Source organism: Sphaerodactylus townsendi, linkage group LG11 (assembly GCF_021028975.2).
Source record: "Sphaerodactylus townsendi isolate TG3544 linkage group LG11, MPM_Stown_v2.3, whole genome shotgun sequence".
NCBI lineage: Eukaryota > Metazoa > Chordata > Lepidosauria > Squamata > Sphaerodactylidae > Sphaerodactylus > Sphaerodactylus townsendi.
The window spans coordinates 56,255,410-56,274,865 of record NC_059435.1 but is presented as its reverse complement, the minus strand read 5'-3'; the positions used below and the strand labels follow the sequence as shown (position 1 = coordinate 56,274,865).

The following is a 19,456-nucleotide window of genomic DNA, read 5'->3' as shown; positions in this document are numbered from 1 at the left end:
ATGCTGCATCTAATGGCTAAATTTTGTGGAAGGTATGTAGGGTTACCATCTTTAGATTGGGAAATTCCTGGAGTGCCTGAGACAAAGCATAGAAGGTTAGGCCCCTTCAGCTCATGCAGAATAATGCACTTTCAGTCCACTTTCAATGCACTTTGCAGCTGAATTTTACTATACAAAATAGCAAAATCCACTTTCAAACAACTGTGAAAGTGGATTGGATGTGCATTATTCTGCATGCGAGGAAGGGGCCTTAGAGTTTGGAACGGGGAGGGAGCTTAGCAGAGATGTCATGCCAGAACCCATCCTCCAAAGCGGCCATTTTATCCAGGAGAACTTCTCTCTTTCCAACTGGAGGTTAGCAATCCTAATTGGCTGTCTCTCCTCCCCACCCTATCAGTCCCATTGCAACCTCTCCATCCTCCTGTCACTTTTAGCATCCCTCAAAACTGGCTGTGGGTCAGGGATGAAGGACAGAGAGAAAAAGGGGCAGAGGTCAGGGAAAGAAGGATGTGAAATGTGAGAAAGGAAAGAAGAGAAAAGGAAGAAGTATGAGTGGAGCACAGGAAGATAAAGAGGGAAACTTGAAAAAGGTAGGAATGGGGAAAGGGTTAGAAATCAGGGCATCAGGGAAGCAAGTAGGTGCTAGGTTCTGATGCTAGTGGTTAGGTACAGTCAGTTATTAATGGGTTTTGTGTACTATCAGCATGTGATCAGATCTGATTGGCTGCGTAGTGCTATGATGCAATCTTATTTGTAATAGAACTGCTCTGTAAAGATTGAATAATTCCAAAAAGATTATTCACTCATGGGGTGAGGGGGATGGTACTGAAGTCATAGCAGCTGGAAAGAACAATAGCAATGATCAGAAGAAGGTGAGCTCAAGGTAAGGCATTTGAAGATGTATTTCTCCCACGCATCCCAAGTTCTGCTCTTGACTTAGAAACTGAAATGGTCAAATGCTGGCACAACTGGTTGATGTTGTAGTGAATAAGCAAAATAAAGCAAAATGTTAATGAAAAAGGTTAATAGGTCAAAGTTAGAATTCTGTTCTGTACATTTCTTTCTGGATGCCTAAAATATGCCAGGAAAAGAAGTAATTGCTTCATAAAGAGAAAGAGCATGATGCAATCTATGTGCTGGACTAGGACTAGTCAGATTTAATTTCAAATCCCCACTCATCATCAAACTCACTGGATGACCAAGGGGCCAATTATTTTCTTTCTGCCTAATCTACATCAAAGAGTTGTTGTGATGGTAAAATGGAGAAGAGGAAAGTCATGAATACCCCTCCTCTAGAACTCCTTGGAAAAAGGATGGAATAAAAACATATTAACAATGCAGTCCTAAGTAAAATTATACTCTTTTAAGTCAATTGACTTCAATGGACTTTTAAAGGACTCTGCTTAGGATGTACTTAACTATACATACATTTGACAGTCTCAAGCATCAGCGTTTCTTATGATGCTTTTTTTGGCTTTGTTTTGTTACTTTAATTGAGAAACGGTTTAAGATGGAGGACTACCATGAAGCAGAGGGGCAGCCAGAGGGGAGGAATGACTACGTTGGAAAACTGTATTTCATCCTTTGCTATCTTTTTGTATTATACTCCTTTTTAGGATTTAACTTACCGTATATACTCGTGTATAAGTCGACCCGAATATAAGTTGAGGCACCTAATTTTACCACAAAAAACTGGGAAAATGTATTGACTCGAGTATAAGTCTAGGGTGGGAAATGCAGCAGCTACTGGTAAATTTCAAAAATAAAAATAGATATAGTTGGGCGCTATTTGGGGGTCTCTGCCACTGACCTCTCCATCCCACAGCTTGTCCAGCTCACCCAGGTCGACTGGCTGTCACCCACCAAGAGCCAGGGGCCGGCCACCGCCAAGAAGAAGGCAGAGGCAGAGAAAGCGGCTGAAAGGGGGAAGGCAGAGAAGAAGGCAGGAGAAAGTGAAGACCGGAGAGGGGGGACGCTACACAAGAATTAAGTGGGATCCTCACGCGCATAAGTCGAGGGGGGCTTTTTCAGCACAAAAATGTGCTGAAAAAGTAGACTTATACGCAAGTATATAAGGTATATAGTCTTAACCACAGGGGAATCAAAATACATGTATATAGTCCCTCCCAGCTATATTATGGATGGGTCAAAGAAGAAGGAATCTTGTCTGAGCACTTGAGGAAGCAGACCCCCTTAATCTCAGGCTCTTCCCCACTTACAAGCTAAAATGTGCCATTCTTGTTTCATCGTCATAATTCTCGAAACAGGCTTCCTTTTGAATTCACAAGCAGTTGCCAACAGGGCTGCCCTGTCCACTAGCTGGAAAAAGTGATCTGGCTGCTTTTGGGGTCGAGAAGACAAGGCAGCTTTGTGGCCAGTGACCACCAACACAAAGAGTAAGTTGTACCCCACCCACCATCTCAGGCATTTTTGGCTGTACATTTTTGGTATACCAATAGGAGCAAGGTCTGCCTGAATCTGCTATCTAATGCTGAGTTCCACTCCTGGATTCCAACTGGGCTCTACTCATGAGTTGCCATGGAGGCACCAGAATCTTCAGTTCCAATAGATGCTAACCTTATCTGAGAGGGAAAGCATTAAGCGAAAGAGGAGAGGGAGAAAGAGAAATTATAGGAAGATGTCGTAGTACATTCCCTTTGAATAGCTTTTCATGTTTGAACTTTGTAAACATTAAAGGAGAGGATTAGGCAGTTCAAAGGCACATTCTAACAAGGGTTTTTTGTGGAGGGTATACCTGTCTAGATACTTGTTTATGACTGCCATTCTAAGACCACATTCTTGTGACTAGATTCCATCAAATAAAGCAAATATAACTGCTTAGGAATGCTCCTTAAATGTCCTTTAATGGTGTGCTGGCGGTGGGACTAATAAGACATAACATCTCGTTGTTGAAAATTACTGCCTAAGGCATCTCTGTATAAACATGTCTTTTTACTTTCAAATGGCCCAGAAGCACATGAAGGAAATCCAGTTTTCAGACCTGTCCATTCAGTAGCTTATAAAAAGACCTCCAACTGAATTATGAAACAAAATTGGATTTGAATTTTTCTCTGACTTAGAACACAATTCAGTTGCTGTCGTGGCCCAAAGCAGTGCCACACTGCCTCCAAAGGGGCTTCAGGCGGCACAGAAGGGAGGGAGAACATGAAAATCCTCCCACACCCAATTTGCCTCATTGCCTAAAGATCTGGGGGCTGAAGATCTGGGTGTTCCTAAGCTGGAATGCCGGTGGATGCTGGCTAATATAACCTTCACCCTGGGAATGCCCTGGCGTGCCCCCCCATTCTGGCATCTGCTCAGGATGTCAGTGCAGATCCATGGCAACCTGGACTTTTGGGTTTCAGTACCATGGAGCAGAGGGGCAGCCAACTGCCAGTGTGTTTGCTCCCTGAGTCAGCAGGGCTGCCCCTTATGCAGCAGAAGGGGGCAAATGCATCAGTGCAACCCCCCTGCCATTTCCTATACAGATTTGCCCCCCCCCCCCCCAAATCTGGATCAGGCTGTCCAGCAACGGTCTTGTTAGTATAAAAACAAGGTCCAGTTTTTTTGTGAGTAATTCAATTATATTGTTGTATTGTTCCATTTTGTTAATAAACAAAACAAAAATGTAACAGAGACTGCTCAGCATCATACGTCACTGTAAAAATCCAACAGAAAATGAAGCAGGAACAAACTGCCTGGAGCCTGTGTCGAGGCAGATTTCTTGCACCAGAGGGTGGCTCCACCATTAATGGAACAGAACTTTTGGATCATGAGACTCAATTAATAGGAGAAATAAAAATGGAAGCTTGCTAGGTGACCTTGAGGCAGTCACACACACCTCTGACCCTGACTAGTATTTCGATGGGAGACCTCCAAGGAATATCAGGGTCATGACGTGGAGGCAGGCAATGGCAAACCACCTCCAAACAACTCTTGCCTATGGCAAACCCTAAGGGATTGCCATAAATCTGCTGTGACATGATGGGGGAAAAGATACATTTGCAAACACTTATTTTGTTGTTGCACTAAGTTACACCTTACTTTTTTCAGTGAAAACTTCTTATGGTTGTGACTTTAAATGTAGTATGGGAAGAGGCCCTATGGATCAAACTAGATGCTAGGAGCAAAGTAGTGCAAGAAAGTTCACCAAGTTTAGTTATTTGTAATAAGCAATATTGGGAAGTTGTGGTTTTGAGTGGCCAGAAGTAGCCGGCCACCTGCTGCCAATATTGGTAAAATGCAAGTTAAGTGCACATTGGGAACCTCCTGTGGGGGAGATGTTCAGAGGACAGTTATGAGTTAGAAAATACGTTGCAGGGGGGAAAAATCCCACCCCCTCCACTCATTTGTTCAAAATCATAATCTCCCTGAGACTGCTTTTTGTTTAAACAAAACTTTTGGAACTACTTTACACACATTTTATCCACAGGCTTTGGTGAGTTTCAGAGAAAAAAAGAATTGCATGAAATCATGAAGAATGAGTTTCTGAGGACTCTTGCAAAAGGTATTTCAAGTCAGTTACAAGACCCAACAACATATTTCCATAAACATGAAGGTGCTGCTTGTTTTCAGGTAAAATGTGCTGAGTGTGATGTGATATTGTATCCTCAGTACCCTCCCATTGATGTTGCCTTGGGACCATTAAAAAAAAAAGACTAGGTTTATATTCTATTTCTAGCTCCATTCCATGATCTGCTCTGGCCCTCTTCAAATATGAGAATGATCTAAACCATTGGGGAGAAACGTGAAGTATAAATGAAGTAAATAAAATAATACAATAAAATAAGAGGCACCCAATCAAATGGAGCCAAGATGGAGAATAAATGCTACGCAAGGACATGATGTCATAGTGTGTATGACTAGTGGCGTATGACTAGTGGTGTGTTCAGTTTGTCATACAGTATTAACCACAAATCTTTTCATTCAGGTTATCCCAAGCTAATTGGCAGTTATGATGACTATGCAGGATGGCAGAATTCCAGGGGCTCCAGGATAACCAGAAATCCTCTAAGCACAAATCAGGACACAGTTTTCCTATTCCAGACCTTTTAATATTACTCTCGTTTAAAAAAAAAAAGAACAAATCATAATCTTTCAAATCACAAAAAAGAGGCAAATTTCAAATAGCTATTAGAAAAATAAGGATATTTCTAAGTTAAAATGTGCCTGACTCATTTCAAGGGCAGAAACACTACAGAATTGTGAAGAAACGAGGTATGTAACTCCTCCTCCTTTTTGCTTGTTCATTATCATTTTTTCCCTAAAGAAGGCTTTGTGATTGTAAATCAGTTTGCCTTGTAGAACCATTAATGGATTCAGAATCCCGGTATGAGCACAATTAAAACTGTCTTTCTTTTGTTTAAGTGGATGTACACACCAACAGTGGAAGAGATGCTAAAAAGTGCTTTTTGTGGAAGGTAGCATGGAACAACTAAGTAGGTGGAAATATTAATTGTTCTGATCAAATTACTAAACTACCAAGAAGTATTAACAATTTCTGAGTAAAGCAATGTGACAGCTATTTCCATACCAACTGATCATATTACCATCCAGGAAATTATTCTGAAAAAGTACAGATTCTATTTTATTATAAAGGCCATCATTATGTGGCCTAAAATATTAAGTTTCACAATTTTAAAAAATTGAACTGGCAAACATGAAAGACAAATTGTTTGACTAGCTGGTTTGGATTTGACTATTGACCTTTACCTCACAAGAGAATAACCTAATTTGAATCTTAAAAGGTCTGTTACAGACATGATACTGAAACCAAATTCTTTCACTCAATCCCTGACACTCAGCCACTGATCCTTCTGTTGCACCATATGTTCGTCATAGTGCAACATCCACTGGCAAAAAACATGTGCTTGGTGACAAGTGTAATGTTAACAATATGTGGTGATATTATGTATAGCATGGCTTTTGCCTGGCATTGGCTTGGGGGAGAGGCAGCGGAGAAAAGGTCCTGCAACGCTGGCAGGAATTGATTGGCAATGCAAGAATTATTCATGACTGCTAACAACCATTCCTTGGCTATTATTAGCAGGAAAATGTGCAGCTAGAATAACCGAAATAGTTTTTATTTTACCAGCACCCCCAACTCTGTTCTCCCGAAGAACACCATTTTCTCAGACCTTACAAGTTTTATTAAAATAACGACATTGAAGGGAAATGTGTATGGTTTACATATGATTTTATGTCTGTCAAATATTATTCCACTTAGGATGCTGGAGATTACCTGACTGAATTCTCCCCACCATAGTACAACAAAATCCAAAGTAATAGATTGTTGATCTCTGTGTTTATGTTTCTTGTATGTTTTATGGTTTCTTTTACCCATAATGCTTCCCCAGCTGCTTCAGGGGGACAGATTTACAATGGGAAAATATCCCTCCCCCCAACACCAAAGATCAGATTAATTTTCTCTGACCATACACAGCACAGCTGCTGTTAAAATAAATGTGAAGAGATATGTAATTAGATTAAGGATCTGCAATATCTCCCCTATAGTAACCAAGGTTCTTGTGACACCTTTAAGACTATTAAATTATTGTAGCATAAGTTCCTGTTAGCCATCCATCTTCATGCATCTGGCAAAATAGACCAGACTGAGGAAAACTTTGTGTGACTGACTGAAGAAAACTTATCTCATAATAAATTAGTGAGTCTTTATAGTGCCAAAAGATTTTTTCTCATTTTGGTTGATAAAGATTAATATGGCTAACCATCTGAAATGTTTCTCTCTCCCATATGTATTTGTAAAACACACTTATACTTTTGTTCTCCTTTTAAAAGCCCGAAGAGTTCTAATGCTTTCACCCTCTTTGTTTTTTAATTATTCTAATTGATTTATATTACAATCCTAAGCAGAGTTAAAATGTTCTGTCTTTAATGGGCTTAGAAGGATCTAACTCTGCTTCAGATTGCAGTGTTGAGAGGTCTAGCTCTGTTCAGAATTGCACTAATAATTGTCCATCTTTGCACTTTGTTTTCTTACAGTTTACATTACTGATGAGTGCGCTATAAATGTCTTGCTCCATGGTACAGATATTTGTCTCTACATGATAGCCAGTTTCCAGCATTCTCTGTGCTTGTCGTAATAAAGCAGCATCAAAGAAGCAGAAGGAATGTAAAAAAGGAATTTGAAAACTGGTGAAGCACTGTAGACTTTGTCCAATACACTATGCAGACAAGCAGACAAATGCACAAACACAGAAATGGAGACAAAAAATCTGTGAACAGAAGGGTCAAAGGATCATGAAATGCAGAAAATACAAGATGAGAAATCCCTGTAGTCTTCTGGATCACATTTGCATTTTACATAATTAAATGTCACCCTACATTACCTGAATTACATGGCCCCTTGCTGTTTCCATTTTTATTTCACAATCATACATGTGGACACATACATACAGATACACAGCAGGAACTCACTAAATCAATTTGATGAAATAGGCTGTACTCCACAAAACTTTGTGCTAGAACAAAAACTATCTATTTTTTTTAATGTGCTATGTGACTTCTGTTTACATTTATATATGGTTTTCTTGATTGCCTTTTAGGGCATAGAAGCCTTCTGAAATAACACTCTTTTCGTTTCATTGAGATAACTCTAGAGAGAAAGTGGCTTGACGATCAAAATTTAATGTTCTGATCCTTAACATAACTTATACTCATAGAATCCCTTTCACCATAAGTAAAGTTCTTCTGATAGCTTTGGTTTACTGGCAAGAAACAGTAAAATAAGTCTACTATGCTAAGCTATAAATACCATTTGTTGGGAGAAATTTCTCCTTGCCCCCTTGTGGTCAGATGGATTTGAAAAATACTGCAAATATCTTCAAAGCCTGCATGAAAAAATCTGTGAAATGCGAAATGTAAAGCCTGGTGACTGGCATACAAATCTGAAAATATATGAAAATGAATGAAAATGAGTAGAAGCAACAGTCTTTGGTCATGGTAATGCAATGTGAAGGAATCCTGATTGCCATTTTGTTTGGACACAACTAGGTTGTTCCTGGGCAGCTGTCTTAGTTGAAAATATGTTTTACCAGCTCTTTTGTAAAAATAACATAGCAATCAAAGCCTGTCATGGTTAAAATGATGGACTTGAGTATCATCTTAATTTTGTTTTATCATTCAGGCCGTCTTTACTTTGAAATACTTCTGAGTTTCTGGAGCAGCATCTAGACCAGCATCTTTCAAATTTTATATTCTAAAGAAAGTCAGTAATGGTGGATTCTGAACAAGTTTCCTGAGACAACTTACCTGCCATGATTTCACTGGCTGATCCCGCATGGGCCAAAAACAGCAGTGTGAAAACGGTGTGAAAACAGTATAAACCCTTTTACACCGTTTTAAACCTTTTTACACCACTTTCACACAGCCAGTGTTGTTGGTTGTATTCAAGTCAGCATTGTCTTGGATCAGTTATGACCTAACAGACCTTGCTAGAGCCTGGATGAGCCTCAGAAAATGACAGAATTCTCTTCAAAATTCAGTGGTTTTACACACACAAACCTATACATAAAACACATATTTTCAGTGTTCTGTAGGTTGACAGATCTACTGACATTCCTATTAAGTATGAGTTAAACAAACAGTTAAACAGTTAAACAAACAGCAATGGAGTACACATTGCTAGTACGAAAGATCTTTAATATTATTTTCTACAATATTTTAGAATGGGGAATATCCTATTACAGTAATAGAGGAGAACAAAAATGGCTTTAGACAGTTACAATAAAGGGTTAATCTAGGAAAATCCAGGACGCTTTTAGAAATGTTCTATTTATTTTATTATTTATTTGTTTGTTGGACTTGTTATCTCGCCCTTTCTGGGCTGAAGCCGGGCTTAAGACGTCTAACACACATGTAATGCACTGTACAAATTTCCATAAAATATAGCAAGTATAAATAAAAACACTGATAAAAATAGTGAGGTTTAAAAGATATGCAATTCCTGTTAAAAGGCTAAAATAGGAAGTAGTCTTGAGGCTAAAGTATCCACTACTAGTGTACTCCTAAGCAAAGTTACACCCTTCTAAATCAACTGAAGTCAGGGCATGAACTCTGTTCAAAATTGCACTCTACACGACAGACCTGTGCAGCAATCTCCCTGAAGAGTTCTTGTCAATGAAACATAGCAGCTGGAGACTGTGCATGTTCATGGAGGAAAAGCATGAAAGTGCTGTGAAGTCCCAGTTGACTTAAGGCAGCCCCAGAGAATTTCCAAGGCAAGAGACAAGCAGAGGTGGTTTGCCATTACCTGCCTCTATGGTTCAACCCTGGACTTCCTTGGTGGTCTGCCATTCAAGTACTAACCAGGGCTGACCCTAGAGACCTAAAGAGATAGAGCTAGCCTGGGTAATCCAGGTCGTGGCATCTACATACTTATAACACTGTAACTCCATTTTACCTCTGTGCTCAAGGAGGCATGTATTGTTCTCTCCTTCTGTTTTTATACCCTCTGTGAGATAAGTTAGCCAGAGAGAGAATGGCTAACCAAGATTACCCAGTGAGGTTCGTGACAATTTGAATGCAGGTCTTACTCCAGTTAGTACACTATACTGGCTATCTTTTCCTGTGTTAATGTTGGTCTTGATTTTTAAAAAATTGATAAAAGGGAAAAGATTAAGCAACAGTTCCTTTGCTCCAATCAACTGTACATCTTTTCAGCTTCAAAAAAAAGAAAAGAAAAAGAGCCTGTCTGGAAACTGTTTCTCATATTTGCCTTATCATGTTAACTTTGGCCTTGAAAGCATCACTGTTTGTAGAGAGCATCTGTGGCATCAAGATTTTGTCATTTCATGCATCATCACATCTCCATTTCCCTGAAAATTTCATGTATTAAATTATGAATTACATACATGAATTGCTGTTCATGTTCTTCTTCTTAATGATTACTTCAGATGTGACATTGAATTCAGATTTAAAATGTCCCTAGATTTAATATCTAATTGGGAAGTGTGGGATTCCCTCAGTTCTTGGGGAAATCCCCCACATCTTTATATCTCCAAAAGGACCAGTGAAAGACTGGGATGCAGACTTTTATCAGTTCTGACATTCTTAGACCCCCATCAGTGCTCTGCAGAAAAACTGCAGTTTGGGCTTGTCACAGCTTTAATTGCCTTGTATTTATTTTGCTTTTGTTTACATTTTAAAATTCTGCCATTTTTTGTTTTTATTGTTTTAAACTGCTTTTTAAAACTCTGGAAGATTCCTTGGGTGCTGCTGTTTATTGACGCAGTGGGTCCTGGAGGTGGCTGACATCAGTCCCATCTTCTCTATTTTATCCTCTCAACAACCTTTGGAAGTTGAGACATAGGCCCCCTCTACACATGCAGAATAGTGCACTTTCAACCCACTTTCACAATTGTTTGCATGTGGATTTTGCTATTCCGCACTGTAAAATCCAGCTGCAAAGTGCATTGAAAGTGGATTGAAAGAGCATTATTCTGCCTGTGCGTAAGGGGCCTGAGAGAGGCTGAATGGTCCAACATGCACACTGGTAGGCATGAAATTGACTAAATACTTTTGTTAATTATTATCATATTGCCTTTTGTAACTGAACTATTGTAACTATTTTGAGAAATTTTAGTAGACACCTTGAATGTGTCAAGGGCTAGGTGGAATATAGGTATAATAAGTGAATAAGTAAGGACCTGAACCTTTTCATACAGTTCTTTTTAAAGTTCTTTAATTATGTATTTCCTAACCTGGAGCTGACAACCCAATGTGAAGAGTCTTCTAAATACTCTCTAAATTTCAAATTTTCTGTGACTATCTAAAGGAGATCTAGGAAAATTCAGGAAGTATAAATCAGGAACTGCAGTAGATAAAAAAGGCAAACATGCTATTGATAATTATTAGGAGAAGGACTGAAAATAAAACTGAATTCTAATGCTAAATATACAGTGCTGCCATGTTGGGTGACCAGCTGTTGTCTCGAACATTCCTGGAGATTTAAAAGCAGAACCTGGGGAAAGCAGAGTTTGTGGAGCAGAAGGACCATAATGCCAAAGAGTCCACTCTCCAAAGCACTCATTTTCTTCAAGGGGACATATCTCTATTGCCCAGAGATCAGTTATAATCCCAGGAGATCTCCAGGCCCTATATGAAGGTTGGCAACCCTAGTTATAACTCAATAACTGTACTGCAGTCGGCTTGGGCAAGAAAGGTGCAGCTTTGTTTTCTTCATTCTTGTAAGCTGAAAGACTAGAATGGCTATTTGGGAACTGGGTTACCGTACTTTCTCATTGCTGTGACTCTTGTTAACATTCCTGTTTCTCATTGGTACTGGCTCCAGTTCTCAGACAGATCCCTAGATCTTGAATGTTGTGTTTATGCCTTACTTTAAATCCGCCTTCTTTCAACCTGAATGGCAGACATGGGTTATAACGACACTAAATAACAGGCGGAACCAGCCAAGGTCACTGGAAAATCTTTATCTCAGCGATTTTTTTCTGCACTGACCCCCCTCCTACCTCCTCCTCCATGTTGGGTTGCAGTATTTTGGCAACAGCCGCTCCAAAGGAAAATTACACGGTTGGCTCATTCCGCACAGCAAATGTACAACGAGTTGCAGTCGTTATAAATGAATTCGTTTTCCCTTTTCATGGGAAAAAAAAGATTGCAACTCGTTATAAATATGCTGTGCAGAATTAACCATAGACATAAATACCAGCTGCGCTTTCTTTTCCAGGAGCTTCCTAGTCTGTTCTAAAGAACAAGCCAACCGTGTAACTTTCCTTTGGAGCGGCTGTTGCCAAAATACTGCAACCCAACATGGAGGAGGAGGGGGGGGGGTCAGTGCAGAAAAAATCGCTGAGATAAAGATACAGCCTATCGATAACGAGTTGCAATCGTTAAAAATGAATTCGTTTTTTCTTTTTATGAGAAAAAAAGATTGCAACTCGTTATAAATATGCTGTGCGGAATGAGCCCTTGTGTGCTTCCTGTGTATGCGTGTGGGAAGGGGGACAGTCTCTCCAGGAGGGTTGCTTAAACTGTTGCATTGTTATTGCAGTATTTTACGACGCAGAGGCCCGGGCTCCAGGAAAGTGCAGGAGGCCACGGCCGCTCTTCAGCAGCGAGGCCTTCCCCTTCCCTTCTCCCAGCCTCCCTCGGCCTGCTGGAGATTCTTCCCAGGCCTCTCCGACACAAGCCTCTGGCGGTTGCTATGCGTCGTGACGTACCCGGAGAAGCGAATGGCGATTGGCCAAGCCGCAGGCCCCGCTCCTCGTGGTGGGACTCTCCGGGGGCGGAGCGGAACCGGCGCTATGGCTGGAGCATGCGTGGTGGGGATCTCTTCGGCCACGTCTGCCGGGTCTGTGCGGAGACCTGACCAGGAATTATGGCGTGCTCACGGCGCGCGTCGGGGCTTCGGTGGCCCCCGTGGCTGTGGTTTCTTCTGCTAGGGCAGGCCGCCTTGGCCTGGGACAGCGGGGACTTGGAGCTTTTCGACCTGGTGGAGGAGGTCCCGCAAAACTTCTACGCCTTCCTGGGAGTGGAGCAGGTGAGCAGCATGGGACGCGTGGCTCCCCAAAAAGGTGTCTTGGTTCTTCTCGCTTCTGGAGCTGAATCATTTAAACTGCAGCGCTGCTACTAGGCAACCAGTTTTGAGTGGCTGTGAAGCATCACTAATTTAGGACGAGAGGGTTCCTGAGCATGTGCAGATTGACTTCCTCGTGTTGAGTGGTTGCGTTCGACGACTAGAGGGCATGGCTGGAGACAGGGATTGCATTCTTTGTAAGCACCGCTGTTGGCTCCGTTTCTTTCGGGTCTTTTGCTTGTTCCTCCATCCTCCCCCCCCCCCTTCCCCAGTTTCTTTCATTTCATTCCAGTCATGTCCCATCCTGGGTCCTGTTTCCTACTCTGGACTGCGGTTTCCTTGGATTCTCCCTCTAAACAGTACCCAGCCTTTTATGCTCTGCCACTTTCCAGAGGCATGCTAGCAGACCATGGCCATCTTGCCTCACTCTCCGCTCTTGGAGGAGACTTCCCTTTTGCTTATAAATGCAGCCCACCAAAATTGCAAATATCCTGACTCTTCTTGCGGTGGTGGCTCCTTGGTCGTTTCCAGGGCACTGTTATGCGCTGTTGGCTACTGCTTGCGGGGTAATTTACTGTGACAGTTTACACTTCTGCCTTTTCTTTTGAGGTGAAGTTAGGGTGAAACCTACGGATTTCCTTGACACTGATGGATTTATAACTGCCATTGCTATTGTTTGTTTTTGTGTTGGAGCAGCAACCTGTGAAACTGGAAGTTAAACTTAACAAGTCTAAAGCATCGTGTTAAATTAAACAGTGTGGCAAACTATAAAGGTTGGGTGACTGTTTTAAAGGTATCTCAGATTTGGACTGATTTAACAATAATGCTTCTTGGAAAGAAGAGATGCTGTCAAATATCATTCAGCAGCATCAGTCTCTCACTTGGTTCACATGTCACAGGGATCCCTGGTAAAAAACCATGAGGAATGTGATTGTCCAAATGCTAGCCATTCTACTAACTGGTTACCTAGCATTGTCAAACCAGGATGTGAAAACATGATTTGAACTCACATTATTAATCTCAGTTTGGGGTTGGCTTTGGAAAACGCCCTGACTTGTTTCCTGGTGTTGCAGGGCCAGCTGGGATACCAGCTGGATTGATGTGAAAGTGGTGTGGGAAAGTGTTGGCCCAAGGATAGGGAGCCAGGAGGGCCTCCAGCGAAAAGGGCGTCTCAGATGTAAACATTTGTTAACTTTTTGGTGTGTGATAAGTTTTGCGACTTGGTTTTTGTGTGCCCTGTGGATTGCAGTTTGAATGTTTACTATGGCCAAGGGCCTCAAGAGTTGGAAGTGGCACATTCTTCTCTTAACCTCCCATAGCCCTTTGGGAGAGGGCGGTTTATAAATATAATAAATAATAATAATAATAATAGAATCTGGGAAAGAGTCCTAGCAAATTTGGGTCTGGTTTTATAATTGAGTCACAGCAGAAATAAACTATAGTTTCCCATTAGGTCTGAACAGAGTCCCTTAGGCCCCTTCCGCACATGCAGAATAATGCACTTTCAGTCCACTTTGAAGCTGGAATTTATTGTGCTGAATAGCAAAATCCACTTGCAAACAATTGTGAAAGTGGATTGAATGTGCATTATTCTGTATGTGCGGGAATGACCTAAGTCTACAGGAATTCTTTTGAAATTATACCAGTTTCACATTGAGTCTTTTGTGTTCAGTTCCAGGTCATCCTCATCTTTATTGTTGTGTAGTTAAGTTGCAGATACTAACTTAAAAATAAAAAAGGTAACTGCTTCAGTTATTTGGCCATTTTCAAATATATATATCATGTAGCTTATAACATTCCATAAAGATAATTTTTTCCCTGAAGAAACATGTTTTGGCTGGGATCTGGAGGACTATTTAGGAAGTATCTACACACTCTCCAGGGTTTCTGAAAGATTTTAAGCTGAGTCCCTATGTTGAGGTCCCCAGTCTTTTTGAGCCGGTGACCACATTTGAAATTCTGATTCTGCTTGGTGGGTGTAGCAACAAAACTGCTGGCATAGGAGGTGGAGCTAGCCACCAAATGATTGCCACAGCTTAACTTCAGTAAAACAATGCAGTTCCTTGTGCTGTGGTGGCAGTTGCTGCCAAAGTAACATTTTAAAAAATCTGCTCAGCCTGTCAAAAGCTTTGCTGGGCAACAGCCCTGCTTGGCCCTGTTCACGTTCTGATAGTGTAACCCCCATGCCCAGAATGGGTTGGCCCAGAATGGGTTGACCCAGTAAGGGGGTGGAGACTCAGAGCAGCAGAAAGGCTGAAAGAGCTCTTTGGAGAAGACAAGGGTACCAGACTCGGACCTTGATTTCTATAAGCCCTTAACACCTTGTTAAGGTAATTGCAATATTGTTGGGAACTACTGGGAAGGTAGTTGTTTGTTTTTGCTATGTTGTAAATGTTGGAGTTTATTGTTTCAGGGTTTCTTTTGTGGTTGTAATGGGTGAGAGTTCTCCTGGAGACCTTCATCATGTTGCAACCTGTTCATCAAGCCCTTGGAGTCTTCAGGAGCCAGCCAACTTGCAAAGAAGAATTTGGACTTGGCAATATCAGTAGACTGTAAATAGAAGGACTTGAAATGCAACCTGAACAGGACCTTGAATTGTAACATTAAATGTTGATGTTTTAAAAGTGTAAATTGTAAAGAAAAGTAAACCATTTTGTTGGTTAAAAATTGTTGTTGCAACTCATTCCAAGTACTGCCCCACAGAACCCACAAGCTGAGGTTACAATAGCACCCCATGAATAATTCTGTGGTTCCATTTTTCTTTTGAGAGAACAGCATCAAATGCAGCAAGCAAAATACTGTAGGAATTGCAGTTTAAATGTTGTATATCTAACTGTATAATTTGAATTGTACATATTGTTGTGCATCGCTCTGCGCCCTGCTTGTAGTAGGAGAGCGGTCAATAAATCAAGTAATTAAATTAAAAATGTTCTTTTGAGTAACAAGAAGGTACAAACAGTACTTTGACTAATCAGTATTGTTCAGCTCTTGAATACGGCCCTGGACCAAATGGAGTTGGCCTTTCTCTTGGAAGGGCAGGATTATGAATGCAGCAGTGATCTAGTATTGCATGAGAAGTCACCATAAGATGAGAACTTATATGCATGTGTGGGGGGTGGGAGTGGCTACACTTGTTGGGGGAGGGGGTTCCATTCTTTTGGCCTAACCTACCTCACAGGATTGTTGTGTGGATAAAAAAGGAGGTAAAGAGACCAATGCAAACTGCTTTTGTCCTCCTGTGGAGAAATACTTCAATTAGGGGTTAGGTTGCAGGGAGGAAGGAGACAGAAAGCTTAAGACAAAAGAACAGATCCACTTGGCTGGGGTGGGGGAGGAGATAGGGTTGCTAACTCCAGGATGGGGAATTCCTGGATATTTGAGAGGTGGAGAGGGACGTTAGAAAAGTATAATGCCCTAGCTCCACTCTCCAAAGCAGCCATTTCCTCCAGGGGAACTGGGATTTCTAACCTTCAGATGAGGGCTGGAGATCATCTGGAATTACAACTGATCTCTAGATGACAGAAATCAGTTTCCCCGAAGAAAATGGCTGCTTTGGAGGGTGGAGTCTAGGGAATATACCTTGCTAAAGTTGTGTCTGTCCCCAGACCTTGCCCTCCCAAGACTTCACCCTTAAATCTCTAGAAATTTCCCAACCTGAAACTGGCAATCCTAAGGAGGAATCATCTTTGTAGTTGGGAGATCCACTGTTATTTCAGGAGAATCACTGTCACCCCTGCTGTTGTGAGAGAAAGAAGATGGGTGGTTGGGAAGGTGATCGAGGCATAATGAGGGGTGTGATGGGGTGGGGGGCAGAAGAGAGTGAAAGTGACTGGCATAGAGGTGAAGGTAAGAAAAAGGTGGCAGGAGGGAGAAAAAGGAGAGACTGAGACCCCTTCTGCACATGCAGAATAATGCCCATGCAGTCCACTTTCACAGGTGTTTGAAAGTGGATTGTGCTATTCATCACAGTAAAATCCAGCTTCAAAGTGCATTGAAAGTGCATTATTCTGCATGTGCGGAAGGGGCCTGAGAGAAGTATGGGGAGAGGGGAGGAAGCTGAAGGATGGGATGGAATGAGCTAGGGTAGCTGCTGCTTCCACAAGTTTCTTCCAGGTCCCCGCTTGTAGTTTTGTTTCCACTTAGTAGCATATATTCCCTGGAAATATTTCTTTGTGTTACAGTTTTTTCCAAATATCTCAAGTTCCAGATGCCAAAATCCCCAAGTCCTTTTTGGTTTCTTTACCACCACCCTCCAATGATTAGTTCTGGATACTTTCAAGACGTAGATAGATTGAAGGCAAATATTTCTGTTGTGCCTAATATGGTATAACATTAAACTATGCAAATGTTGAAATTTGAAGAACTGCAGAATCCAGCTGTTCCTATCCTTAATGGCCATCATGCTATCCTTGCATCTGAGCTGAGGCATGAGATAATAAAATTATGCAATTAATGTTTTATGGGAGAAAATTGAAAATAAATTATATACTTGTAAGTCATGTCTAATGTTTTAAACTGTATTTAATAACTTGCACAATTTAAATGTGGTATGAAGTTGATGGTTTATGGGACTGGCTGTAGAAGCCTTTGTTCTGTTTGCATAGTGAAAGCTCAACTGAAATAAATTGACATACCTTGTCATCTTTTCCACTGGTCATTATACGCTTGAGAGGGTTTGGTCATGTACCTGCGTGCCAATTTTTAAGGGGCATTTTCCAGCATGGATATGTTTAATTCAAAGATGAAATCACAAAAGATGTCTTTTTATGAAGTTTTAAGAAAAACAAATACAAAGTCAGAGGGCACAAGAACGGACTCCAACTGAGACATTGCAACCAGTGACATTTGGTCTCAGAATGGGCCTGGGGGGGTCTTGAGGCTTGCATGCTCTGCTCTTCTCCCTCCCTACCTTTTCATGTTGATATCAAACATTTCCTGGTTCAGAATTAACTGCAGGCTTCTTAGTTCCAACAAAAATTAACACTGGTTTGTTGTGAGGACACAATACAGCCATTGAGACAGACCCAGCCTAAACTGGGAATTTCCCACTTCGCAGAACTACCTCATGTTAGATCTCCAGAGAGATTTGTCTGTCTCCCTCTATCATTGTTTTCTTCCACCGGCTGAAGAAGTTTTTTTGTTCTATTGGTGTTCCTATCTATCCTATTTTTATTTGTTTATATTATATTATAATATTATGTTATATATTTGTGTTATATATTTATATTATAGTAAGAACCAGTGTAGTGATTAAGAGGATCAGACTAACATCTGGGAGACCCAGGTTTGAGTCCTCACTCATGCCATGGAAGCGTGCTGGATCACCTTGGGACATTCACACTTTTTCAGCCTAACCTATCTCACAGGGTTGTTGTGAGGAAAATGGAAGAGAGAAGGATGACAGCCACCTTGGGTCCTATAGAGGGCATGCACAGTAGTGTTCTGTAGTGTGACAAAGATCCTGAAAGGTGGCGAGGGAGCAGTGGATTTCTTCTGCTCTCTCCCTCATCTGTTGTTTGTGCTGATTCCATCTGAGGTCCCATTATTATTATTATTATTATTATTATTATTATTATTATTATTATTATTATTATTATTATTATTATTATTATTATTATTATTATTATTATTATTATTATTATAAACCGCCCTCCCACATATTTTTATGTAAGAAGTGACCTTGTTGACATGCAGACTGTCAGCTGAAAGATAGAATATAAGTACTAGAATAAATAAAGGACTACCCTTTTGGGAATTTCCCATCTTAGGAATAGATCTCCCTCCTATCTTCAGAAGGTATTGAGAAAGGTGCATAGCAAGTTCCACCCAAACACTTAATGATTGGTTCCAGAGGTGGGATCCAACCAGTTCTCACCACTTCTCTGAGTGCCGAGAAGGGGTTACTAAAGCAACCTCCCTGCCCAATAGGGACTGGAGGTGCATGTGTGCGGCGGCGCCACTATTGGAATCCCACCACCATTGGAACCTGTTATTAAAATTTTTGGATCCCACACTGATTGGTTCCCCACCCTGGGACATGGACAATATACCCCACTAAACTTTCCCTTCTCACTTAGACACAGTGTGAAACAGACTTTTCTCTATGATACACCTCTGAAGATGCCAGCCACAGATGCAGGCGAAACATTAGGAACAAAATCCACCAGACCACGGCCACACAGCCCGGAAAACCCACCAGAACCTATTGAGACCTTGCTGATCTACAGGACGTATACATTGATTACTTATTTAAACATTTTTATGCCAGCTTACCTCCTTGAACTCAAGATGATGATCAAGGGTGGCAAAGGTGTTAGTTTTATTAATGGGAAGGCATCTGTTTGCCTTGGGCTTTCTGTTACTCCCTTTTTCTAATTTATGCAGGTAGGGATTTGCTCAGTTACCACTGGCCCTCAATGAATTATGTGGGACAAAGTAGTACATAGCATAACAGTCATGGGCATAGTTAACAATGCATAATACATCTCCCCAAAGAAAACAGTGACAATCTCTTAATAACAGAGTGACACTAGAAAATTAGAAAGAACAGAACTATCCTTTAACGTGGATGATTTCTTGTAAAAACTTGGCCACCAATTCACATACTGCAAGATCAGAATTGTTTTACAAGTATAATATTTTTTGAGTATCTGATATCCTATCACAGTTCAAAAAAAGAGTTTTCCGGTAAAGATGAATAGAAGCCATTATAAAACAAAGTTTTGGCATGACCTTGTAATGTTTTGTGCATGGTCTTGCCTCCACTAATGGGAACCCTGTGTGTGTGTGTTTGGGGGTGTGTGTGTGTTAATGTGTACAAACTGCACACATGAATTTTACATGCTTCCATGGGATTCTGCAATATGTGGACCTGCTATTTATTATATATTCACAAGTGTT

At 41.0% G+C, this 19,456-nt stretch overlaps 1 protein-coding gene across 2 annotated transcripts in view; it reads left to right on the top strand.

Moving 5' to 3' along the window:
• Window positions 1-12,283: 12,283 nt before the first annotated feature.
• The window catches only part of DNAJC1 (DnaJ heat shock protein family (Hsp40) member C1), an 84,933-nt gene continuing 77,760 nt past the window's right edge, over window positions 12,284-19,456 (top strand). The window contains exon 1 of one of the 2 annotated variants that reach the window (XM_048511394.1): window positions 12,284-12,520. In XM_048511394.1, coding sequence (XP_048367351.1) covers window positions 12,359-12,520 — 162 coding nt within the window. In that variant the 5' untranslated portion in view covers window positions 12,284-12,358. The remainder of the gene's footprint in view (window positions 12,521-19,456) is intronic. The other variant, XM_048511393.1, reaches the window with a different exon arrangement.